We start from the raw sequence: 26477 nt of genomic DNA, 5'->3' as shown, positions 1-26477 counted from the left end.
CATCTCTAGCACAGCAAAGCAGCTCAGCACACACAAAGCCCTGTTCAAGACCAGCAGAAGTGGAACCTCAGTTACATAATGCAGTACATGCAGGAGTCGGTTTATCATCATATCCAAGTACAGTTACTCTGATTCTTGCTTCTTTCAGGGCTGTTGAAAAGTTTCATTTTAGGAGTGCAAAGAGAAATAGCTACAACTTTTATAGAGATGATCAAGTTCAAACCCAAATTCTTAAGTCTGAGTTATTAAACTACAGCAGGGACCCTTCTTCAGTTGTGGAAAAAACTGCAAAACAAAGAGAAAAAATTAGTCACTTGGTTGTATGGAGCAAACCAAGAACATGAGCGGACTAAGCCCTGGCTCATGCTAAGTATACTCCCATTTCTGTCAAAAGTTTTTTCAGCTTTAGTTTCCTACTCCTGGCAATCTCTCTGAGGTGAAATGTAAGTAGGTATAAAGCCAATTACTTCTGGAGGGCTTTGCCACTGTGTAGCTTGGCTGAAAACTTGAGAACTTATCAGAGGAGTCTGCATGGGGATGACAGTGAGGCTACAGAAACAGACGCAGTTTTTGGTTTTATTAATTTCTGCAAGTCGATTATGAATTGCTTTTAAAATTTAAATGGTTAACTACTAAGCAGCAGTTCTGATAAACAAACTTTATTCTTCCAAATTCTGAATATAATGATCTGAATTGCACTTTTCCCATCCATCTGTTGTATTTGTTATTTATCATGTTCCTGGCTTAAATCCAAAAACAGCGCAAGAGGGAAGAAAAGGCAGAAGGGAGAAATGAGCCCAATTCAAACAGCTAGAATTGAAATACTGTAGGATTCAGACATAAATTCTAAGATGCAGCAACGTATAACTTGCTCAAAATGACACTAATTTGTTATCAACAGATGGAACAATTACCTCAGTATGTACTAAAGACTCAGTCAGTCAGGGAGTCCTGAGCTACCAGGTATTCAGGGGAGTTTAGGTTCTGTGAATCTTCAGAAGCCACAGTATGAATTTCCAACTTTAGATTTGTTAGTGATCTTGGAACACCCCTATTCATGCCCCCTGAAAGATCCCCAACATTAAAATAAAGAGAATTACGGCAGGGTTACTCTTAGATACATTTTACTGTGCTGCAAGATGGAGCTTTACCTGAAGTAAATCCTTAACCTCTAAAGAAGCCAATAATGTAGGAGCAGAACTCGTGCAGGGATTCCCAGCAATGTTCCCGTGCCAGTTTCATTGCTTCGCTTTCATTTTCAGAACCTTGACCAGGCTGGGTTGGTTTTATACGAGGTAACATTGCAGGTTTCCCCATTTTCTTAACAGAGCTCTTCCCAGCTCCTCTCACAGAAGCTGAAGTTTTCTGGGATGATTTGTCCCGATTTGCCACGTCTTCTGGCCCCATGCCAGCAGCTACTTGCTTCATGAGAGCATCCACAGGAGCCTTTTGGCACATGCTGGCCTTCAATATTTGTGTAGATTCGCAGGCATGAGGGAGCTTTCTGAGTTCCATGGCGATTTGATTCCAATACATTTTTGGATTGTTTCGGAAAGGATTACAAAGCAATGGCATACCAGTGTATTCACACCAGTAGGACTTGCCTTGGCCTTTGCATTCAATTCTTGCTTTCATCTCTTCATCCCCACTTATGCTCATTGTGCAGACATCTTTGTTTTTAGTCCGAAAATTGATTTCTTCACCATTGCTTCTCTTCTTTGGTTTCAGCTTTTGTCCCAATCCTCCCATGCCACAGATCACTACCAGGAAAAGAAGAGCAACTCTCTTCATGGCAAGTGGAACTGACTGCGATCCTTCAGCAAAATGATCTGAAAAAGTGGTAGTAGTAAGTACCCGGCTGCTCTCAATTTAAAGGCTTGGTGCACAAAGAAGCCTCTTTCCAGCTACATGTGGGATGGATGTAATTTTTTTTTAATATTTATTTAAATAATAAATCACCCTTCAGTAGGCATGCACCCATAATTTATAGCCTGAGGAAGTGTCGAATAAGCTGTGAACTCTCATGAAGGTAACAAGACAAATCTTGTAAATGCAGTTAAATACAGAACGATAGTTGTATAACTGAGAAGCACATTCCTATCCAGAATGAACATGTCATATCTGATTTTGAACAGGACTTTTCCATTCTCCAGCTGCTTTACAGCTATCTTCAAGACAGGACTTGTAATGCAATTTTGAAGTAAAAAAGATAAAAGTGCCAAAACAATCTATGCAGCTACCTCTGGATGATTATGTACATGTGAATCTAATGAGACTCAAGCAGGCCAAGTGTAAGGTGTTGCACTTGGTTTGCGGCCATCCCAGATATGGCTACAGACTGGCAGAAGAGCTCACTGACAGCAGCCCTGCTCAGAAGGTCTTGGGGTGGTCGTGATGGCCAAAAGTTGGACCTGAGCCAGCAAAGTGCACTTGCAGCCCAGAAGGGCAAAGTATCTTGGGCTGCATCAACAGGAGTGTAGCCAGCAGGAAGAGGGAGGGGATTGTCTCTCTCTGTTCTGCCCTTAGGAGACCCTGAGTGCAGCACTGTGTCTAGGCCTGGGGCCTCTGGCACAAGAAGGACACAGTGCTGTTGGAGCAGGTCCAGAGGATGCTCAGAGGGTTGGAGAACATCTCCTCTGAATAAAGGCTGAGATACGTGGGCTTGTGCAGCCTGGGGAAGAGAAACCTCCAGCGAGACCTCGTTGTGGCCTTCTAGTACTGGAAGAGAGCTTATAAATTGGAAGAAGACTGACTTTTTAAATGTGCAGACAGTGACTATTTTTTTGCTTAGAGGGTAGTAAGGCAATAGAGCAGGCTACCCACAAAAGTTGTAAATGCCCCATCCCTGGAGGTGTTCAAAACCAGGTTGGACGGGGCCTTGTGCAGCCTGAGCTGGGGGGTGGGATGGAATTAAATGATCTTTGAGGTCCATTCCAACCCCAGCCATTCTGTGATTCTATGAGTAAGATAAGGATAAGTATTATTGCAGGATAAGTATCCCCCACAGCTCATTAGCTTGAGTCCTACATCTCTGCATAAATCACATCATTTGCAGAAATTAGAAGCTCCCTCACACAAGGTCGACGTTCTTTCAGTCTTTCCTGCTCCCATCCTTGGTCTTCTTTCTTACATGAGATGAAGTCTCCACAAAAAGTAAAATGCACATCAAAAATTTGTTACTGAGGTAAAAATCTTAAAAAACATCTTTTTTTTAACTAATTGCAAATATTCTGAAATATTTACGTGACAAAACAAGCGAGAATCAAACATCAGCTAGTTAAGCAAATTATCTTTTATTTAAATGAACTGGGAACATCTCAAATTAAAAATAGAAGCTTTTAAAAATCTACAGTTCTGAACATTACATATACACATTATGCTACATACTGTCAATTAGAAATGCTTCAGTTTATGACCTAAAAATAAAAAAATAAGGTTATTGCAGATTAAAGATTGGTTGACTTGTCAGCATTTTTTTAATAGTTAAGTGAATGATTTTCAGGATTATACATACTTCAAGCCAGTGAATACTGACCTATTAAGAAACACTACTGGAGATCAGTATGCCCAATTATTTCACACACTGTAAGTTTTACACTAGTAAGATAAACACTTGTGGCCCTTTTGATGAATTCTGCTGTTAACTAATTCAGCAACACACTCGTATGCCTAAATTCAAGGCAGTAAGTCTAACAGTAGAAACATTAACTCCAGTTGCTAAATGCCTGAACTTCAACGTTGGAAATCATATTTGGAAATTGTGAGACAAATTACTATCACTGGCCTCTGCAAGAGGTACAGTTGAACAGTGGTGCTATTAAGGATGTTAAAGAAGTGGGTACAAATGAGGAAAAGGGAGACAGGATGTAAAGCATTCTAAAAATCACCAACATTATGACATCTTTCATGCTCTTTTTGAATACTACTGAACTCCAGAAAGCTTAGCTTTTTGCTGCATGAAGCATTACGCACACTCCCAGCCCTCCCACCCAAATACAGTTTCAAACCAAACATCTCCCTTTTAGGTCTATACTGCAAAAATCACTGAACATTAAATAATAATTTAAAAAAAGGGAGAAAACAGAAATGCAACTGACCTTTTCAGAGACACAAAGAGACACTGTGCATCCCATTACACACTTAAAATTTAGTCCAAAGTGGTCATTCAAGAGCACCAAATAGCAACACTGATCATGCTGGTAAATTCATTTGTGAAACATACTATACAATATTAAAATCTTAACTAAACACTTACATGTTTTAAGAAAAACATATATACAAAAGTCTCTGTATACAAAATGTATTTTTATGTAAACGTGTCTGTACCGTATTTAACACATCTCAACAATTTAAGATAAGAATTTGACCAGCTGTCAGAAAACTGCTAAGCAAAGTCAGTTAATCTAATTAATTTATATCCTGTGATGCAAGATAGAAAGCTATATGTAAAAAAAAGTAAAAAAAAAAAAAAAAGAAAAAAAAAAAAAGATAATAATAATATAATAATTCAAGCCTTGAACAGTGGTATTTGAGAGGCAGTGCCCTGGTCACAAAATATCCTGTACAGTAGCTTATGGCATAACATTCAATAGTACATTTGTGATTTACAGTACAGGTCTCACAAAACAAGTGGCTCAGTATTTTGAAGACGATTGCAAATGCCAGTGCACTTGGAAGAATATAAATATATTCCCATAGAAGAATCTTGAGCCTCATTTCTGTAGCCTGCAAACAACCACAAATACAAAATACAATTCAGGAAAATTTGACAGAATTATACTGTAATTCAACAAGAATGAAGGCACAGATTTTCATACAGACACGAATATGGTTCAGTAGTTTTTGAAAAATTATTTTTAACTTGCAGCATTAATGCTAAAGAAAACAGAACAGTTTTCATAAAAAAATATGAAAGCAGTAGTAGGTCTAGAATTCACTCTAAAAGCTTTTTGCTTACCCCTTTATGATTCCAGTTTCTGTTACCACTGTTCCACAGAGCTACACAAGAAAACAAACAAACACAAATCAAACCCATAAATTTCTCTTGCCCACAAACAGTAGAACAGAAGTACCATGTCTGGCTGTAAAGTGAGACAGGCTCAGTTGGCACAAACCAATCACAAACTTAACCACTTATTCAAGAGAAAACAGATTTATAGTTTTCAACCAACCTTTCCTCTTACATCTATTTTAGAGAGAAGTGCTTCCATTACCAATTCAACACCACTGACTTCCTCTGAACAGACCAATCCAGCCTCCAATTCTGCTCTCACAAAAATGGTGCCTGAATTTGAGGTTATTTATATCTTTCACAAATATACCTATGTGAGATACTTATACAAATGTAAACATATTTCATATGGATCTCAATCTTGTATTTACATATCCCTTCTATGAAGAAAGATATTCGGATCTTTCCAGCAAACCAATTCAGATGATTTCCAAGAACAAAATCTACTTAGGATTGTTCACATCTGCAAAAGTACAGGTGTACATAGATTTTATTAAACTCATCTTTCCCAGAGTGTCTGAAATCATTTGCAGGAACTGAGAAAAAGCAAGGACAGCATAAAGGCAAATGGTTTGCTCAAACAAAAATGAAGAACTAGACTCTCTTGTATGGGAACCCTGGACTGAGAAACACAAAGCACGTATCTAATACAGTCACTTTTCAAATGATCTGAGTTAAAGTACTGGTTCAAACTCAATTCTTACATTGTATAATGGAAGCCAGCTTTGAATAACTCTATTAAAATTTAGTAAAAGGAAGACAGAATTGAACTAGTGGGTTTAAAAGATTAATTTATGTTAATATTCAGCTTATTCAGGGACACTGTCTTAAACTATTCATCAATCACTGAAATATCATGAAATATTGTGCTCTAAACTCCAAGGTTATTAACAGTCATGTTAAAGATTCAAAGATCAGAAAGGGACTTCTAAAGCCTGAGCAATTATTAGTTTCCTCTTATGTAAAATATGAAAAGTCAAAATGGAGCTCTTAGATGTGCCAGTAGAGACTAGTTTTTAATTAGACACTCTGTAGGTTTATTTAGGTAGTCCTTAAAGTACAGTACAGGCTGTGACAATCCTGAACATTAAAATCACGATAACCAGTTATATAAAAATACATCCACACAAGTTAATGTGGAATCTAAATTTGGTCACTAAATAATTACTGCAGAATACAGTTCTAATAAACAATAATATACAACTGAAGCAGCCATAAAATCTGGCAAGTGTTCCAAACCATCAGCTTTTTTAACCATTACTAAAAGAACAATGCTATCCGATTTGTCTGCCAACACTCAACCTACACTCAACCTATTGAAAATCAATCACTGTGTTGTAAATTAAGGCACAGTGAGCTACAGATTTTAATCACAGATTAGACCCTTCCTTAAGCAACTCGGGTATCTTGCAAACCCTAGTATTAAAGCTGTGGGATGCCCTATGTTATCTGTACAGGAATGGTGTGTCTCACACCTAGCTAAGATTTTAAAGCACCAGTGTTGCAGAGCCAGCAAAGAACCCAAATCTCCTGCCTTTTAAATATAACTTGAATTTCTTGTTTCGTGAAATCACGCTAGTTCTACCCATGCAGAAACATCCATTTTATCTGCTCATGTCTTCTGCATATCCTGCAAAAGCTCTTTACCACATCATCTAAAAAACCATAATATAAACAGGCTTATTCTGGTGACAGAGCAAATGAGCAATTAAACATTATGTTTATCTGCAGGGCCTCTACTGCTCCTCATTAGAATTTTGAATGATCAGGAGAAAAAGCTGATTTTATACAATCTGGCTTTGTGTTCCATGCATTGCACAGGAAGAATATGTGAAATTAATCAGTTTGTAAATTTGCACCCCTTTCTGTTGAAGGTAATATATAAAAAGATGTATTTGCTACAGGTCTTTGTAGCAGAAGATTAAAAAAAAGACTCAGGAGCAAGAATGCATCCCGCCCTACCACTCTATATTCCTACTGAAGTATTTTAATACACTTACTAATTTATGACCACCCACTATACTAGATAAATACCTCATTATATGGACTGTAAGTTCAAGTGTAGGCAACTCATTTGTTAAATCATTGGAAATCATTACAAAATCTGCTGTTACTTCCAGAGTATTTGAGAAATATAAATCAAACAGCATTTTCTATAGGGAGTAACCATGCAAAAAAAAAAGTGGAGAAGTAAGTGATTCACTTGAAAACATGCAGAAAATTGGAGAGGTGATTAATACAGTAGATTAGGCAAGGACACATGGAAACATGCAGTTTCAGACTTGGTTTACCTTGTAATAACAGGATTGTGTATACCATATAAATGCTCTTTATGATAACCATTATTACCATTTTCCATACTGTAATAAAATAAATACACCAAGAAAAAACATGTTAACTATAAGATGCACTATGTACAGTATGGCTTCCAAGACATGTAAATGGATGATGGTATTATATGCAAAGGTAAACTGTTTCTGTACAATAAAAGATATCTTTTCTTTTGTAACATTCAGGAGTTATGCAATAACTATAATCTTAATATTCTCCAAAAATTAATTATTAAGATATTTCTGTAGACTTGGATACTCTAATGTAAAGTCTGGTGAAACAAGCTATGTTACTTCTGTTGAAGTAACAAGTTAAATGAAAAATATAAACCCTCCCACCTGAATAAAGTAATTTTACCAAATACCAACAAAAATGTCTTACTTTTCCAAGGGTATAGTTTCAACACTAAAAAACACAAAAAAGGAGTCGTTAACTAGACAACAAAATAAGTAAGTAATTTTAGCTTACACGCCTGTTCCTGCTCTACTGACTTCTGAATGTGAAATGAAAAATGGTCAGTGTGAAACTGGAGGAATGCAGTGCGCAGGCTAACTGAACAATGAGCAAAACAAAGAGCAGAAAAGAAAACAGTAAAAACAAAACTGATTGGAAAATATGTAAGAACAGTTATCATAAAGTAAAGTGCCAAGTCCCTGAGACAGAGGAACTGCAAGTGAAAAAGGAAAGACTAGTTAGGAATAACTAAGACAGTAAGGAAGTAAATAGTTAATTCAAGATTACAAAGGAGGTATAATTCATTTTAAAAGGTAACTCAGCAAAGCTAATCATCTCTACACTAGCAGATATTTATATAAAGACTGTACATAAAGCTATGAAGACTCATTCTGAAGAATGTTTCTCATAGTCGGAGCTGGCAATATCTACAGTCATGACAAGTTGAGTTCATCAAAGTCCACCTGCATGAAGTACTTTGCAGGCACCAACCCAAACCTGAGGTGTTTCACAAGCACACGCAGTTCTATCTGACAGCACAGATTAAGGATTACAGCACCTTCATGTGAAACACCAGAAAAAATATTTAAGCCCATTTGCCATTTAGCTTGCTTAGAAGCATATACTTACTCATCATACACATCCTCTGTATCCATTCTACGATAGTATTTGGAGAGTTTCACAGCAAAAATTATGGCAGGAATTAAAAATATTGAAGAGCCTCCCAAACCAAACCAGAAGGTATTCTGAAACAAAACAAAATCCAAGATAAAAAGATTGCAGAGAACAGCTACTCAGAGAACACGGCAGAAATTATTGCCATGGGTCTGTGCGCTCTCTGAGTCTCCTTATACTAGTGTGGAACAGGCAGCATGTTAAGCACTTCCACAGGAAATGTGAACTGAAGCACAAACAGCACCTATCTTACAAACGTGGCCAAAAAGAACACTGTCCAAAGATGCTCAAATTCATACAGGCATAGTGTCCTAAGCAGTAATTTCAACGCAGTCAGCACTGAGCTATAAAGTGATTTTGTCTCTCTGCATTAATTTGCAGCCACATTTTTTCTTGCTACTTTAAAGTTATAATCTGTGATTCTTTAAAAATCAGAGCTTCCAACACTTTCTCAAGGTGCTTTTTAACTTGCTAGCTGAAGCATGCTTACAGAATTTTATATTTTATGTTTTATTTTATTTTATATTTTCACACAGGCGAGGTGAGTTACTCTCTGATGTTAGAATCATGATTTTTCAAATTTGACTTGTAATAGCTAGAGGCATTTTGACTTCTATGTGACTCAGCTAAGTCCTATCACCATGAAAATTGTAATCCATCTACCACTGGATGGCTAGTTGCTACTCTGAGAACAGAAGCTCTGTAACTTATGAGGTGATCCATCTGGCAGAAGACTTCATAATAAAGAATTATCAGGGTTAGAGTAGCTTTGACTGCATACATTTATACTGTTACTATGATTATTACTTGGCCATAATTGTGATACAACAAAATAATAGCTAGGAAATGTTTAGGTGGTTTCCACACATGCTGCTTATTCTGTTTTTACTATATGCTTCTATTTTGCAAGATGAAAAAGCCAATGCTGGCCTTGCATACTGCTAAAAGTCATGCTCCAAGTTTACATTGTACGGGAAGGATTCAATATTGGTCAGTTGCAAGTGATGTGATAAAAAAGAATCCTTTTATTTATTTACAGTTCAAATTTGAATAAATTTAGTAAAATAGTTACTTTTACAGGATTCTTTCTAATTAAAGCCTAATTTTAATGAAAACATAAATCAAGTCCAGTGTTGGTTGGTTGATCCAAATTGGAACATTCTCTCCTTGAATAACCTTGGATGTGATCTTTTATCATCATACTTAAAATGGTCTAGATGAAATAATCAAATGTAGATTTATGTTCAAAGAATTTTCCACTCGGTGCCCTCATTTTGAGTAACAAAAAAGATTTCTTACCACAGAATCAGTTACATAGCTGCATAAAAATATATCCACTGCTGTATCTATCACATTGGCAATTGGCTTGCATGCTGCTACCTCCATGGCAATCTGAAAGACAGACATTAAAGAAAACAGTCTGAAGTACATAACAGATTAAAAGAACCTCACATCTTGCTTACAGCTACAGTTACTGTTTACTATATTGTTGTCTCTCACTCTCTCTAAATTTAGAATAAATTCCAGTGGGGTATGCTATCTACTGAATTTATAAATCTTTAAAACATCAGCTCAATTTCTCAAAGACTGAAGCTGAAGAAAGAAAAATAAAGATGCTAATGATATGATACTAATTTGAACTAAGCAGGGTCAAGCTCAGTACAACACTAGCACCAATAGTAGACTGCAGGCTAGCCCTGGAAAAAAGATAATATACTAAATTTGCATTTTATTCCAGTCAGTACTACTCATGATTTCTAGTCTACTTCAAAGAAAACTATTTATGGAAGACAGGTTTCCTCCTTCATAGCTAGCACAAATATCTTGAAATTACAAAACATGCTATCAACATAACCTTTCTGTTATTACTATTGAGCTCCATCATGTTTTTAAAAGCAGGGTCTCTCAAAAAGCAAATGCACCTTACCGACTCCTTCACCCACTCAATGTATTGCTCAAAGTAGCCAACGATGGTGTCCATGTACTTCTTTGTTTCCTAAAACCAGACAGAAGTAAGTGAGCCTTGGAAACAGTTCCATGACACTGTGAACGAATGTACTTAAATTAGATGAAGCTTACCTGGACAATAACTAGAGAAGCATTGTTATTTATGAGAAGCTGGGCAGCATTAACAGCACTAATGACATTTTTCACCTTTACCTGGATTTAAAGAAAAGGTTTTTAATATAAATGAAACCCTTTTAAGCAGTTACAATGACTCAGAGTTAATACACTGCCATTAAGCTATTATCTTGATAAACCAGTAGCACTGTCCTGATAAAACTTGACAAAACATACAATTTCAGATAGAGTCTGAGCAACCTTCAGACACTAAGCCTCAGCCTAAGGATTCACAACCATCTGACAAAAACCTCACACTACTAAAAGGAGAAGAGTATCAGTGGTTATGAACAGCAAGTTATGCAACTGAATTTATATACAACACCAGCTTTCTCTTCTATTCTGCTTGGCTTGGTTTTTTTCCTTTCCTTAGGTCCAGAGATACTTTAATCACCTGGGACAGTCAATCCTTGGGTCCTACAAAACTGACTGAAATCACAAAAAAGCTAAATTTAAGATTTTACCTAACCATAGAATTTGAAGTGTACTCTGTTTCAGGACACATCAATATACACACACGCACCAGCATATACACACAAAGCATACAGGAACAACTCTTGATTACCAGCTAAAGTATTACTGCTATTCAACATCCAGAAGGTTGGACACATTCATACATTTTGTCAATGTATGTGTAATCCCACCAAGTCTCCCAAAAAACATACACACATGCAGCCTTTACCTGTGTTTCTTACATAAACTTAGAGCTCAAACACCATCTCTTTCTTATCAGCACCTTATTTCCATGCCTCTTACACTCACCATCATATTCTGAAATAAATCTGCTTGGTCTGCTTTTGTGAACAGGTCAAAAATCTTAACGGGAAGAACCATGGTAGGTGAGGACCATCAAGCTGTTCTAACTAGGATCTTCAGTGCTAATACAGCTGAATTTTTGCTACAGGAGCCAAAGCAGACTGGAGATGACAGAAAGTTTTGCTGCCACAAAAGCAATCATCCTGCTGCTTATCCTCCTCAAGCTGGCAGAGCCTGAAGACAGCTGGTTTCACTATGGTGCAAGCATTAGCTGCTATTTACAGGGGAAACGTGAGCTGTCCTGGAGAAGCCTTCCTACAAACCCACCTTCCCACACTTTGGCTGATGCTGCAGAAAGAGGAAGGGGATGACTGTAATGCTAAAGTCACAGGACTTAGTGGGAACAGAACACTGGATAAGAGCTGGGTAAGAATGTGGATTTCAAAGCTCTGTTTTCTCAGATGTATTTTGGGGTTTTGTTTCTTGGTTGTTCTCCCACTCCAAGTTTTGCTGTCAATGAGTCTATAAAAAAATCCTACCTTTTTAGTAATATATAATCACAATGTATTGAACTGTACTTAAGTCTATTTTATCACCTGATAATGAAATTTATAATCTGTATTTTAAAAAGCATTCTATTTTACCTCTCTCTTCTACAAAGCAGGGAAAATCAAGGTAGAAAAAGCTGTGCAGAAGAGATGTGTGAATCTCTGTTACTACCTCAATGCACTAAGTAGCTTTGTAATAAAAGAGCAACCAGAAAAAGTAAAAGCTGCACTGAAAACATACTCTATGCTTATGTGGTGGATGATTTAAAACACATTAAAATGTTTCTGCTGACAGAGAGAAAAGCTTACCATAAGTTCAGATGATGTCCTCTTCAGCAGCCTAATGCTCTGATTTAAAGTGCTCTATTAGAGAGAAAGGGAAGAAAAAAAAATTAAAGATTTAGTTCATCATTATAGGCAAGCACCTGCTTGTTTTTTGTATGTATGTTTTGATTCTGGATAGATTATTTTGTTTCTAATATGACATATCACATTATATATAGTAAATGCAGTCGAATGCATTTTGCATTCGAAATTCGAAAAAAATGCAGTGTTTTTAATTTATTCAGTATTTTACCCAAAGAACTAAGTAGCTATAAATTATGTATTGGAAGACTTCAAATTAACTCCAAAACATTATTACTACAATAAACTGGGAAAGATTTATTTGGGAAAAGAAAGAACAGTGAAAAATCAGAACTGAGCCTTCAGAGTACTTTGATACTATGCATTCTTAGAAGGGAAAAAGCACTTACCCTAGCTTTAACATATTTCTTGACAGTCAGTTTTGTAAAAGGAAAAAGAGATGAGAATAATTAGGAGTTAATTAGAAAGAACAGCATTGAATCAGAGGCCTAATGACTTTTTTCTTTTTTTTTTTTTTACAGGCCTTTGATAGGGGCAGCAATACTATATCTGATGTTACAATGAACTAAAAGCCTTCACATCATGTAGAGGAAAAAGCCAACAGTTACAAGCTGCATGAATGAGACTCACAGCTGGATGCTATACAGATCAGTGCCTGGCAAAAGCAGTCAGAAAGAGCCCTTTCAAATCTTGTACAGCATCAACAAAAAAGATTTTTCTTTGGCTCTAAGTGCTACTATTAGGGGCTCCTGTTCCAATGTTGGTACATCACTGTGAACTTCAGGAAATAAAGTGTAAAAGTCATAACTGCTGTTATAACAGATGACAAATGATAAGGAAAAAGGAAAATGAGTGATTTAGGGTTAGAATTCTGGAAAATTCTCCTGCTTCATCTTTTATTCACATATAATCACAAAATAGAAAAAAAAAAAAAAGAGCTCCCAATATTAGACAGTATTATAAGGTAGAAGTATCAGAAGTAGGTTAAATATTTATTAAAGGCACACTCTAACCAGATTACTCTTTGGTGACAATACAAATACAATCTATGCTTACATACTACGAACTGCAGCTTTCTAAACTGTATTCAAGATTCAGGGATTCACATTGTTTTTTACAAGTATGTTTAAACATCAATTTCATATTTTACCATAGCTTGCTCCAGTGGAACAACTTGCTGGCTATGAATCATCCGAATGTTGTTTGCGTGTCCTTTTAAGGCATTTTCCAGGGCTCCTTTTGGCTGCAAAAATAAAGAAATTATGCCCTATTATTCAATAGTTTCACCAATTTCAAACAAAGGAAAAAAATACAAACTGCAATGCAAGTTGCACATTATTTGCTGCAGAAGAGCTGATGCTAGCACCAGGATACGGCAAATTGAATTCAACATAGAGAGGGGAAAAAATCACCGTATTAATGATTCAAAGCTCAGTAATGAAAGCACACATATTAAGCTGCTTCTCTGTCTGTATCATCACTGGTTTCATAGAAGAGAATTTCCAGGGTGCACTGTTACTTTAAAGTTACTTTAAAGAGGGAAGAGGGAGCATTCCCTGCTACTCCGCTCTGCTCTGGGCCTGTCCCTGGTGCAGGGGTGCCCTCCACTGGGACGAGAGTTCCTCACCGATGCTCACTGCTTTTATTTACTGCAGAACGGACAAGGCTCCTTGCCTTCTGAAGGGTACAGAAGTTCCAACACTTCCAGTCAGTAAACTGGGAATGTGTCTGTGAAGGGTGCTGTTCCTTTTAGTGGCTTCCACTGCTCAGTCAAAAGATGTGCTCGTAGCCTGCTTTTACAGCCTGCACACACACCTACAGCTCATGGCAACATATTGCAAAATTTGATTTCAATTTCATAAACACATTTATTTTCCATGGTGAAATCACATTTATTTTCATGGTGAAATCACTTGGCTCCCATTGTTTCCATTTTGGAAATGGAAGAATTTTAGACCTAGACACTGCTGAGAAATCATTGAACACTGGGGATGGTGGGCAGGGTAACTGTGCATATGTCTCCTCATATGCACACAGTTGGACACAGTTGTAAGGATTCAGAAACTGCTGGAACTGCAGGAACAGCTGCCCTGAATGCAAATCCAGACTTGTGTAGAGATGAGACCTCTTTCAGGAAAGTGTATTTCAAGATGTTTTTCCCAAGACACTCTAAAGTGCAACTTTTTACTGAGAAAACTTCAGCAAACATTTTGTACTGATTTGGCAAATACAAAATGGAAAGAGCCAATGCTTCATTTTGTTGAAAATGTGCCTTTTTTCAAAAATTATCTCAGGAAAAGACGTGCTAGTGAAATACCAGAGGAAACAAATGACTAAGTGAATTTTGCTTGAAAACAGAATAAATCCCAGGGCAGAACTGTCATAGAGAATGGGAATACATCTGCCACAGTACTGCTTCCTCTTCACTGCTGCCATCACTCTGAGAGTGCCTTATCCTGGTAAAAAGCAGCAAAACATTTTCTTGGTTAGGCCTATGCTTTTTTAAGACATTTTTTATCTTTGGGGTACAATTTTCTGCAATATTTTTCTAGGTCCTCCTGCAGCTCTTCCCATCTCTGCCAGTTCCTTTGACAGCAGCGTGCCAGGGGCTCCTTTCTGTCCTGTCATTCTCTTTCCAAATAAAAGGGATAAGGAATCCTTACGCATTTTACAGATACAATGACCTAAGAAATAGATGTATTGCAAAATCAAAAAGCAAAAGAACAACATTTTTTAGCTGCACGGCTTGCAGGTGTTGATGTGAAGACGTGTTTGCTTCCTGGAAGCATTCATGTGAGCAGTTATTTCAGGTTCTCTGTTCTGAGAGATAAGGCTACAGAGCAGCTTCAGCGTGCTTTGTACTGACGCGCTGAATCCCCTTACCTAAGAACATCTGTGGGCAATATTGTTCCTCCTCCACACCACGGTGTCTTGGTTTGAGTGAAGTTTTTTTTTTTTCCATTTCAGTGTTAAAACATGCATTTCGTGTTGTGCAGAGTGCAGAGAATTCAAACTAAATGCTCAAAGCCTACCCCAAAAGTTTTTAGATGGATCTATTCTCACTTCTAATGCTTCCTTTAGATTCTATTACAAAAAATAATGAAAAACCAAGCTCCCAACAAAATGTATTTTCCTTCACTAAGACCCTAATCGGATCTAACTAAAGATCTAACTAACTACCTTTAAAGAGACATCTCAGGGACAATTCTATTAAGTCACAACATGTCCGAAGAACTTCAGCTTCCACTTAAAAAACAGCCTCTCCAAACAAAAACTTTCCATCTTATAACCTTTAAAATGGCAGAGTAAAAATGGAAAATGGAAGTGCAGTGTAGCCAAAGTTACACTTGGTATCAGTTCCAGTTAGCAGACAACCTAAATGGGTAAACAGGCATTATGTGACTCACCCACTGTGCTCAGAGGATAACTACAGCACAAAAAAATCATGAATGCAGGTCTGACAGAAAAATAAATGCAACAGAAGTGATTGATTTATGTAGAAATACAACAGTGACCTTTAACAGTGCTGCCCTCTCTTTGGAGAAAAGATGGAAATCTGATAAATTCCAAACAGCAAGGTCTTACTCTGCTGTCTCTGTCCTTTTGTGATCCTAACGACTGTACAAGTACTACATGTGCAGCAAAACTCTCTCCTATACCACAGTGTGGGAATTTGTCTTGGGCCAGAGCAAGGCAATTTAGTGTCCAAACTGACTCTCATTTTGAAAAATAAATGGAAGGTGACCTTGACAAAGATACAAACAAATTAATCAAGTCATTTATTATCTGTTAACACAGCTATGTCATTCTGTGCACATTCATTTGTGGGCAAGTTGTTCTAACCTTTCACCAATGCCAGTGTGTCTACACTCAACAAGCACTACACAACAGACTGGATTTCTTCTGTGAATTTTGCCTCCGTAACGGAGGAGGCCCAATTCCCAAGGGAGGCCTTATGAGTTACAACAGTATTTATTTCCTTGTAAAATCTTCTGCTCAATAACTGAAAGAAAACTGATTCAAATCCTATTTTCCATCATGATTCAAGCAATTTTTCTGCTCTCTGGGACCTAAAATATAGAAAACATCACAGGAAATATCACAGCGGACTTAAGTGACTTCTTAAGGAAACTGCAACTTCATAAAATTAAATTCCAAAGCAGAAGTTGTACAACTGTTAACATACAAAACTCAAGAATTAGCTCATATACAACGTTGTTTTTTCAAACTTTTTCCTTATATGACAATGAACCAGGTATATGTACCCAAAGTACAAGAACCCTCCTGTACAAAGTCTAAATATTTGGCAATATATAATTAGTTAAATGAAAGAAATTATTACACTGGTGAATTAAACTTACCAGTTGGTCTGCTCTTGCTTCTAAGTCATTAGCAAATGACAAAAGATCAACCTTGGTAACACTTTTGTTGATCTAAAACAAGATTTGAACAGCACAGAAAGAAAAGGGTATTACTGCACATGCAGAATGCACTTAATCACATCTCTTACATTGTCCATCCTTCATTTCTTCAAATGTTTAATGAACTTAACTTCTTAAATGCTTTTGCACCAAGTTTTATGCATCTTCAAAACCTCCCTTTCCAGTCAAAAGCAGATTTGTCTCTGTTTCATCCACTTTTATTTTTATACTTCATTCCAGCTACATACCTAGATTACAGTGGTCTCACCTCTGTCAAGTATGCTCCAAAGTTTATCCCTTCTATTCCTGAAGAGCTGAAATTCAGAAGATTCTCTTTCCCAATTTCATCCAGCAGAATGATTTTGCTGAGGTTTATCTGAATGTGTTCAATTCTAAGTGCTACATCTTCTGTATACTGAGAAGGAAATAAAACACAGAGGTAGTTTGCACCTGGTACATCTCTATATCCCTTCTCTCATACAAAAGCATCTTTCTCTTCCTGACTGATCACTTCCACAATGAAGCACACAAAGAACTTCCCTTTCACTTACATCTGGTTAGTTTAATTAACTTTGACAGAATCCAGGTAAGGTCCCTCCTTTCCCTGCAGTATTGACACAGCCTGTCCATGCCACATTCTAGCCCATCTGTGCAGCTCTCATTCCAATGAATTACTCCCTTGCCAGCCTCTACTACTATGCAAACTCAGACAAATTTCAGTAACTCTTACTCATCACTATATAATTGCCATATATTATAAGTGCATTGTATTGTATGTATACATACACACGTGTGTGTGTATATATATAATGGATATTATAAATCATTATATATTATCTGGGACAAAGACTGTATGCATTAAGTGTAGAAACAACACTTGCCAGAATGGAACACAGACCCCAAGGTGTTGCTGTAAGGCAGGACTGTATTACAGACAACCAAAAATTAGCACACTCATGTGTTATTACAGCTTAAGTGAAAATATTTTATCTTATCCCTCTCTCCTCTCCTCCAAAGCTGGAAGCATTCTTAAAAGCATAACATGTCCAAGACCACATAAATATGATTGGAATTCCTTTTAAATTAGGTTGGACAGTTTTGTCTCCTTGCAGAACGTACTGCATATTAACATCTAAAATCCATTAAAGCTCAGACATACTACATCATGTTCAAGACCAAATACCTCTTTAACTTTCAAAAATATTCATGAATCCACCGAAATTTTCCTTACTTACCATACTAATATTCAAAAATTCATTGATGTTGAACAGGTGGTCTAGATGAAGGGAAGTATAAATTCCTTTGTTTTCCTTGCAATCACTACAAAAATAAAAATACATGTGTCAGCCTGAAAATCACCCTAAGGACAGAGGTAAAGAGAACAATTAACAATATTTTCACATTTGAAGAAAACCAGTCCCTTAAAAAGGTGTTCTGCCTATATTTTTTGAAGCTTTGTCTATAAGAACACAAGTAATTAACAATTTCTGATGGTCTCAAAGATATGAAACAGTATTTTGAAGAGCTCAACTGCTGCCGTTACACCATATTATGTTAAGACCATCCCTAATAACTCATTGATAGAAGATCACTTTTGCTAGCCATTCACCAGAAAATCAGAACATGGTCTGGACCCTGTCAGATTTCTGTGCGTGCCTGAAATACAAGGCTGGAATCTAATACAAAACCCAGATATAAATGGAACTAAATCTTGATCCATAACTTCACATACCTGTATACTTTTTCAAAAGTCAAGTTAATATTTGGATTTTTAAAAAGAATGCCAGAAAGATAGTTTTTCCAATGCTGATTTAGTAAGTAGGGAGTATCCAAAACCTACGAGATAAAATTCAGTGATGTTACTGTAATACTGTGTTTTCAGTGCATGAGTATATTCCTAGGTGATCTTTTGACACATTTCCACATCTAAGCTTATCACTTGCTGATAGAAATAGAAGCAGAAGAGAAAATTCAACCTCTCTGGTGTAGAAAATGGATATTAAAGCTCCATGTCACCAAGAAGTGCTGAATTACAATACAATTTATCTCTGATAGAACATGGGCATATAGTATTTACACTGCAAAGCAAATTAAATAAAAAAAGGATGAAAGTCTCCATTCAATGTACAAATGGAAAGTAAAAAACAGATCCAAACTCACTTGAGGTGTCCCCAAAAAAATAATAAACCATGCATAATTGACAAGACCATTAAGACTTACAGGAAAACTATTCATTGTTCAATAATTTGAGTAATTTCACCTTGAATAAAGTTTTATCTTCAAAGGGCTCGCACACCAGTTTTTCTATATTTCCACCTGTGATAAAAGTCAGCACCACTACAATCATCAGCACCCAGGAGAAAAGAAAACTGAATCCAACGCCACTGAAAAAGAAATAATTTACATAAGTTTTTGCTTTTTAAGAAGAAAATGTACACACTTTGATTAACAGTGAAACCAATGATAAGTAGCTACAGCATTTTTAGAGAATAAGACCTGGCGGATGGCAAAAATGCTTTTATTTTCCAACAGTATTCCTGCTGCCTGAAATTTCTTAAATGTTCCAGACCTGGAAAGTTTTCAGTTAGAATGCAGCTAAAATATAAACACTTGACATTGCAGTTGACATGAAAAGTCCATTAAGAGTTAAGAGCAACAAAAGCATATAGATTTCTTTTTTAAATCCAAATCTCTACCCTTGTGGTCTCAAAAGACTGTAACACAGATTTCAGATGCTATCTTCTGCACACAGCACAAATGATATTAAACTCCTCCTGGGAACTTTCAAGAGCAGCCCCAAACATTCTGGAGTGACTTGATAAAGTCATGTGTTTGAAGTCTCCTCATATGGCTTATTTTCTCCATTTTGAACAAATGCTTCAATATATTAAAAAAAAAACAAAAAAAAAACAACCTATAAATTCCATTTATATTTTCAATTATTTGATACAGTTCTGGAGCTTCCAAATGAGTTTACACTGACAGTCACTACCTATAACTCTTTTCATACAAGAGTAGATTCAGATATGATTCTCAAGGAAAGAGCAACCCAAGGCCTAAGTGTTTCACTGTAAGTATGTTAGGTAAATGTTTATGTTCTAATTATTTCAGAACATGTACATTGGTAATAAATAATCTTCATGCATATGTCCTTTAAAATCAACTTAAAAAAAACCCAACCCCACTACAAGTATATATGTATTTTCTTTTTCACAAGTAAGAGAAACTCACGCCATAAGAAAGTTTCCTCCAGTGTTGGAAATGCAGCCCCTGGTTGTTGGAGAAGCATGTTTATCATAACCACAGGTTCCACATAGCAACCCAAGATAGTAAAAGATCACAATCAGGACCACCATGCAGCAGAGAATGAGACAACCCAGCCACCTAAGGAATAAAGCCCAAATGCCTGGTTATGTTCAAATAAAGAACACACTGAAGACCTGCAGAACACTTCAGGCAATGCTATATTCCTAACTGGCCCATCTGTGGTTCTTGCTGGGCAACAAGTGTCAGCAAAAAAAAAACCCTCTCTTCCTACACCAGCATACATTTTGCACTGGGAATCCAATCTCTGCTTACAGATTGCTGAAGGGCTGGGGAACAATCCTTACAGGTGTTCTAAGGTCCAGCTGCTATATGTTGCTTGTACTGCAGTGTCAAACTCGAAGTGAAACAAACCATGAGAATCTGCCTCTGCTGTGTCAAATGGTAATTTGTTCAAGAAGCAAATGATAAATTTATGCTTATGGATCGATGATTAGTTATGAAGTACATAACTGCTTTTGCTGTAGGTCTTACTACATTTTGCTCACCATTATGTTGGGCCTGAAATTGCAAGTAACTTTATTTGAAGCTGTTAAAACCTAGGCTTTATGTGTCTGTTCTGGAGTGCTTTCAGTGAGCACCTTATGAGCAGTTTATGGAATTTGATCAGGAGAAAGATGTTGGATAAGAACAGAACTTTAGCTCTTTTTACTAAAGTTATGTAATATTTCCAAGTCACATATATGGAGCACATTCATTTATTCACACATTTCATATCTCCTCCTAGCTTTTTATCCTCCCCCAATTCCCTCTGCTCTTTCTTTTTTCTTCCACCATCAATGTTCCCAGCTTATATTTTTTACATTCCTTTTCAAGTCTCATCACAAAAACTTAGCAGGTATTGAATAGCCTAAGGGAAAGGTTATTATAACTACAAAAAAGGGTTCTTAAGGTTCAGCTTCCTTCTGACTTTCATTTAACACTGCATTAAAACCATTAGCACATTTATTCTGTAGCAGTGAAGTGGATTAAAACACAAGCAGATTTTGATAAGGAGTCAACAGAAACGTCAAAAAGTAGAGAGAACTTGATGAGCTTGAAGATTGAAATAAATTCTAGACAAAGAAACAGTTTGAAATAAAAAGCTTTATGCTTTGAAATATGAAATTATTTTTCAATTACAGAAACCATACAGGTCTCGAACAGAAAGAATGTGTGTAATAGACCCAAGGACAAGTACTACATCAATTTGAACAAGCACAAAGATAAAGTGGGAAGCAAAATCTTTGCTACTACTACTTTGCAGTAGGAAGTCCAAAAAAAGGAGTCACCCTAGCATTATGAAACTATCTGTTTCTTCACGTATTACATCTTCTGACATATATCCTTCCTAAAAAAGATAGGAAAGCCTGCAGAGTAGGCCTTCTCTTGCTCTGTACTGGAACAGCACCCAGCTTGATCTGCTGCAGTCAGGGTCTTCACTAAAACATCCAAAAATTTGCCTTACAGCATCTTGACTTCACTCTTTATCACTAATAGTTTCAATGCCCTTTCATAATATTAAAATACTACATTAACACATTAGTTACATGCTACTGCATGAACTGTAGGTAGCACTTCAGTCCTGCAGTGTTTCCTATTTAGTATGTTCATACCTGTAGAAATCATACTGCTCCACTACTGGAAAATAGTCTTGAACATACGCTTCACTCTGTGTCAGATATACTGTCAAATCTGCTATAATCTTCTGCACAGGGAGAGTTTTTGTGAAGTTACTGATATTTGAACCAATGGATTCCAGCACATTTTTGATATCTGAAAGAACAAATGTATTTCACTGTTACAGATTAACAGAAGAAATTTACATTCCATGTATGCACTATAAAATGCTGTTAGGCCTTTCTGCATATATAACAAGGCAAGCCATGAAGACAAGCATGAGGAAAAGACAAGCAAGCAACAAAAGCATTTAGCTTCAAAGTAACATAATGGCATTTAAAAACACAGACTTTATATTTAGCATTCAGTTTAATGTTGAAAGATGTAGATGTTGAGCCAGAATCGCTTATCTTGCCAGCTTAAATCTTGCTTTTCATGCAACACTGCAAATGGTAATGCTGAGTGAGACAATTAGCCACCAGGTTTATGAAAGAGAAGATCAAAATCTATTTAAACTTCATCCCTTGGGTATACAACACTGAAATAAATTAGACTGCTTATATTGATAATCTATACCACTTATTTCCGATCTCATTTAAAAAGATTAGCTAAATTCATTCCAATTAGTTAGCAACACTCTTGAGATAAAGATCAATTAAGCCAATTTTTTCTCCAAATTATGAAGAAACCCTATGTTTACAATTTAGATACACACTACTTAGATACACAAAGACGTGATTCATTCACTTATCATACATATTCTTTATTTGTAAAATGCAATTTCTGCCTACTCTTCCCCTTCTCTCAACTTGGAGAAACTGCAGATTGTGCAAATAGAGGTTGCTACTTGGTAGTAGGCAGCACCTTCATAGAATCATAGAATCACAGAATGGCCTGAGCTGAAAAGGACCATAATGATCATCTACAACATTTCAACACCCCTGCTATGTGCAGAGTTGACAATCACTAGACCAAACCACTTCCAACAACAGCTGGACATGTTTTCAGGTGTGTGTTCTGATGTTTCTCTTCCAATCAAGCTCAACCAGGTACCAAAATGCTCATTAAAAAAATTAACAAATGAACATGAAATTTGTCTAGTAGAACTACTGGTTTTGTTTGATTTGCTAATGAAACTCATTTTTATAATAACAAAAAAGTGCAAAAATAACAATGGATAAATTAAGATGGTCTGTGTTTATGGATAGCAGCAGTTACTGAAAATGAGCAAATCTCTGTTAGATTTCCTAATGAAAAGTATAACATCACATTTTTAGAAAACTGGCTCATTTTAGGCAAGTTCACACAGTGTCCTACAGTTCTATACATACTGTGTTTCATTTTGCCAAAAAAAAAAAAAAGAAAAGAAAAACTTACAAGGAACAGCTGTATATTTATGCAGAACAGGTCCACAATGCAAGAACAAAAATTAAAACAGATTAGTATGCATACATTATACTACATTTCAGTCAGTGTCAACTGTCCAGGTACTGTCAAAAAAACAGTTCAAAGCCAGAGTAATAAAGCATTATTAAACAGGCATTAAGGTACATTTTTTAGCTCCCCTTTGACATCTGCTACATTTCAATACAGCAGCAGGCAGGATCAGCTAGTTGTTTTGTTGCTGTGGAGTTTTTTTATTTGTTTGTTTGTTTAAACAACTAAACAGCTAAATACATCATAGATACACCACTGCTCATGCAAACTAGTCTTTCAACCCAATAAAAGTAAACATTAGAATGCAGTTGGAACCTCACTATTTCTCATTACTTAAGTAGTACAATGCCCAGCAAACAGAACTGTTCTGTAAAATAGCATACGGTCTATTTTTAGACTTTATTTTGGATCTTATATTGAGACGTACTTACTTTCTATGCTTTTCGTGGCACCAAATCTTAAAAGAAGATTTGGACTTAATTTTTGATACCCTTTAGCCCAGGAAATACATTATCAGTAAAAGAAAACAAATGCATCTGTAACTGATGCAAAAGCATTAACATTAACAGTTAAAGTAGAAAGGCAGTTTCCATTGTCCTCACCTGATAAGATGTTCTTAGTCTGATTCACTACTAAGTCTGGAGTATCATTAAATGCTGCATAACCCTAAGAATAAAAGTTGGAACAATTAGAATAAGCTTCTCATGGACACATTACTTGCAACTTTTTCCTCTGTGACAAGGACTGAAAGTCCATACACAGTAAAATACATGTGGTAATACCAAGAAAAACATACCTTACCACTGCGCATTAGAAAAGGTCAAAGCAAAATACAAAGTCAGTTACATTTCAGATTTCATTCACTCACCAAGACACTCTTTATAAAATGTCTAGATTTAAATACACACATCAGTCACAGTCGTTTCAAACTTTATAGTACTTTTGTTTGACACTTCTCACTCCTACAAAACTAACACATACATGAAGACTTACTAAGTGAAGGGAGTTACTGCATACCAGTAAAACACCCTCTGCAATCCTATGCCTTTTTAACATGTTTGTTACAAACAATGAAATCCAGCTACCTCTGATAAACACTGTAATCTTCAGTAAGAAGGGGAGAGGAAGGATTAATGCTGTGGGAACCAACCTCAATAGTTCACACTGACAGAAACAAGAAGCTACTGCCGTGGAGGCTTGAAGCTTTTTCCTGCAAGCCTGATCCCTTCAAAGGCAAGCAAGGGTGCAGGTCTCCAGCACACAGCCTGCAGTCCCCTACACTGTTCTTTTATTCTTAGCAAACGTTATCAGATTGCTAGGTTCCTACACTGCTCTAACTATGACACATTTGCAAAAATACTAATAGTAATTGCATTAGATCCACTGTACCAGATTTAAGATTGAATATGCTCATTTCAAGATGATGGGAATACACTACAGTTGATTAGAAGACCATGGATTTTTAATTATTATTATCTTGAACCAAAAATATAGAGCTTGCTAGCACATCCACGTATCTGCCTTTTCTCTTTTTAAGGATCCTGCTTTCAAACAGACCATTAGCTACACACTTTTGACATGTAATATCCTATGGATGTAAAGCACCACATTCATACTTTTAAACACTAAATCTTGGTAAAAAAAAAAAAAGGAATAATACACAGAGCAATGATGAGGTAGGAACAAGAGAATTCTGCTTGGGAAAGCTAAGGGAAAACAACAGATACTCATATATCCCAGTTTATTACTTAAGAGTTTATAAGCTTGTTGTGAAACATACCTTCTGAACCAGACTAGAAAGGTCTATTTTAAGGACATCATTGACCTTTGCAAGCTGTGAGCTCACCCCCGGCAACTAGGAAACAAAAAGCATCCTTAAGTCACATCAAAGTAGCAGTCACAGTAAAGTAACTACTTCACTTAATATTTCAAAGATAGGAGTGAAGGATAAAGAAACTAGGAAGACTGTTTGTAATAGAATCTTTGTAGCATACTCCTAAAACCTTTGTTGTACAAAAGCAAAGCTTAACTTCAGCATTTTTGGGAGGGCAGATTCTTTTCCTGCCATAGCAGCACTTTAATGTAGTTGCTTGACACACATTTTATTCTTTTCCACACAGAAAATGAGAACAGTGACTGTAATTACCCAGAAACACAGAGTTAATGAAGGTCACTTATCTCACAAGTGCCAGCATACACTGAGCCATTAACTTGCAGAAATACTAGCAGGCCTATTTAAGGCGATCACACCATGAGTCTGAAAACACTCTCTTACCCCACTGAAATTGGCATTAATGTTCAGTTGATTTAATGAATTCCTGATGATATTGCAAGTTGAGGCAGCCTGAGCTGCAGTGCATGCAGAATCATTGAGGGTGTTGCTCAGGTGCATTTTAACATCTGTCAAATTTCCATGAAGCCTCTCGGTGCCTTCCTGCAAAACTTCTACAGAGACGCTCACGTTTTCCAGTGCTTCCTTCGTTTCTCTGATGGCTGCAAGAATGCAACATCATTTTTTTTTTTAAAATTTTTGTTAGAAACTAGATACCATTACAGAGGGAAAGTGTAAATACACACGTGTAAACACTATGAGCTTCTTGACAATACTGATTTAAATTATCTTTCCATCTCACCCAGAAAAACCCTCCAGCACCAAATACAAGTTTTTATTAACAATAAACAGATTACTTACACTCTCCTACAAACAAATTAATGTGTTCAATCTACTTTTACTGAGATTCTACCCACTTTTCAGATTACTCTTTTCTACTCATTCCCTCTTTCTTCTAACCCGGTTGTTTTAATAAAGAATTTCAATGCTTGGTTATCAGAAAACAAAAGAAAGCCCATATCCACAAAATAGTATTTTTAAGGTTAGTTGTAGTCCAATTGAAGAATTACATGGCTGCACAAGGAAAGGAAAAGAGATGAAGTTGCATCAGCTAAGCACTTACGCACATTAACACTTGTCTGCCTTTAGATTTTGTCCCAGTCACACAAAAGAACACTAAACAGTAGTTTTAAGACAAAAAACCACACATATACAACTACAAATGCACAAGTGTACGAAAATAAAGCACACTTCACACAACACAAGGTTCTCTCTTTTTTTTTTTTTTTTTTTTACCTTTGATAGCCCTTTCCACTTTGACTTCAAGACAAATAAGAGAAATAAAGCAAAAAAAGGAGAATGATGATGAATGAACAAGAAAGATTTCAAAAAAGAATTCATGGATTAAAAAACCCACCAAGTGACTCAAGTTTAAGGATGATTTTCACTTTACTCTATAATGTGCACCTGATTCCTGAAAAAGGAAAACCTTCAAAAGAAAAAAGAATAAAGGAATCTTTTCTTTAAAGAGGGATGGAACAAAGCACAAACAACACTGAACTCAAAGATACAATTAAGAAATGACGGTTGTTGGCACTCTCATA

General features: G+C 36.4%; 2 protein-coding genes across 9 annotated transcripts in view; both read right to left on the bottom strand.

The window, feature by feature from the left end:
- Positions 1-3: 3 nt before the first annotated feature.
- Positions 4-2665, bottom strand: FGFBP2 (fibroblast growth factor binding protein 2). The gene has a single exon (XM_048941517.1). It carries the CDS (start codon positions 1789-1791, stop codon positions 1165-1167), a length of 627 nt encoding a protein of 208 aa, XP_048797474.1. The 5' UTR covers positions 1792-2665; the 3' UTR covers positions 4-1164.
- Positions 2666-2695: 30 nt separating this feature from the next.
- The window catches only part of PROM1 (prominin 1), a 59762-nt gene continuing 35980 nt past the window's right edge, over positions 2696-26477 (bottom strand). For 3 of the 8 annotated variants that reach the window (XM_048941508.1, XM_048941507.1, XM_048941510.1), the window contains 20 exons: positions 25318-25535; positions 24823-24897; positions 23645-23708; positions 21602-21761; positions 19914-20066; positions 18943-19066; positions 18415-18518; positions 17918-18002; positions 16951-17097; positions 16623-16694; positions 13412-13504; positions 12651-12668; positions 12205-12258; positions 10550-10630; positions 10398-10466; positions 9770-9862; positions 8426-8541; positions 7303-7371; positions 4958-4998; positions 2696-4725 (listed from right to left, as the gene is read on the bottom strand). In XM_048941508.1, the coding sequence (XP_048797465.1) occupies positions 4980-4998; positions 7303-7371; positions 8426-8541; positions 9770-9862; positions 10398-10466; positions 10550-10630; positions 12205-12258; positions 12651-12668; positions 13412-13504; positions 16623-16694; positions 16951-17097; positions 17918-18002; positions 18415-18518; positions 18943-19066; positions 19914-20066; positions 21602-21761; positions 23645-23708; positions 24823-24897; positions 25318-25535 (1814 nt within the window). In that variant the 3' untranslated portion in view covers positions 2696-4725; positions 4958-4979. The remainder of the gene's footprint in view (positions 4726-4957; positions 4999-7302; positions 7372-8425; positions 8542-9769; positions 9863-10397; positions 10467-10549; positions 10631-12204; positions 12259-12650; positions 12669-13411; positions 13505-16622; positions 16695-16950; positions 17098-17917; positions 18003-18414; positions 18519-18942; positions 19067-19913; positions 20067-21601; positions 21762-23644; positions 23709-24822; positions 24898-25317; positions 25536-26477) is intronic. The other 5 variants (XM_048941509.1, XM_048941511.1, XM_048941514.1 and 2 more) reach the window with 3 other exon arrangements.

This window comes from Lagopus muta, chromosome 4 (assembly GCF_023343835.1).
Source record: "Lagopus muta isolate bLagMut1 chromosome 4, bLagMut1 primary, whole genome shotgun sequence".
In the NCBI taxonomy this organism is placed as follows: Eukaryota; Metazoa; Chordata; class Aves; order Galliformes; family Phasianidae; genus Lagopus; species Lagopus muta.
Note: the sequence above shows the minus strand (reverse complement) of the source record. Positions and strands in the feature narration are given on the sequence as shown.

Coding starts and splice junctions, on each gene's coding strand:
- FGFBP2 (XM_048941517.1), bottom strand. CDS start 1,791: ATGAAGAGAGTTGCTCTTCTTTTCCTGGTAGTGATCTGTGGCATGGGA.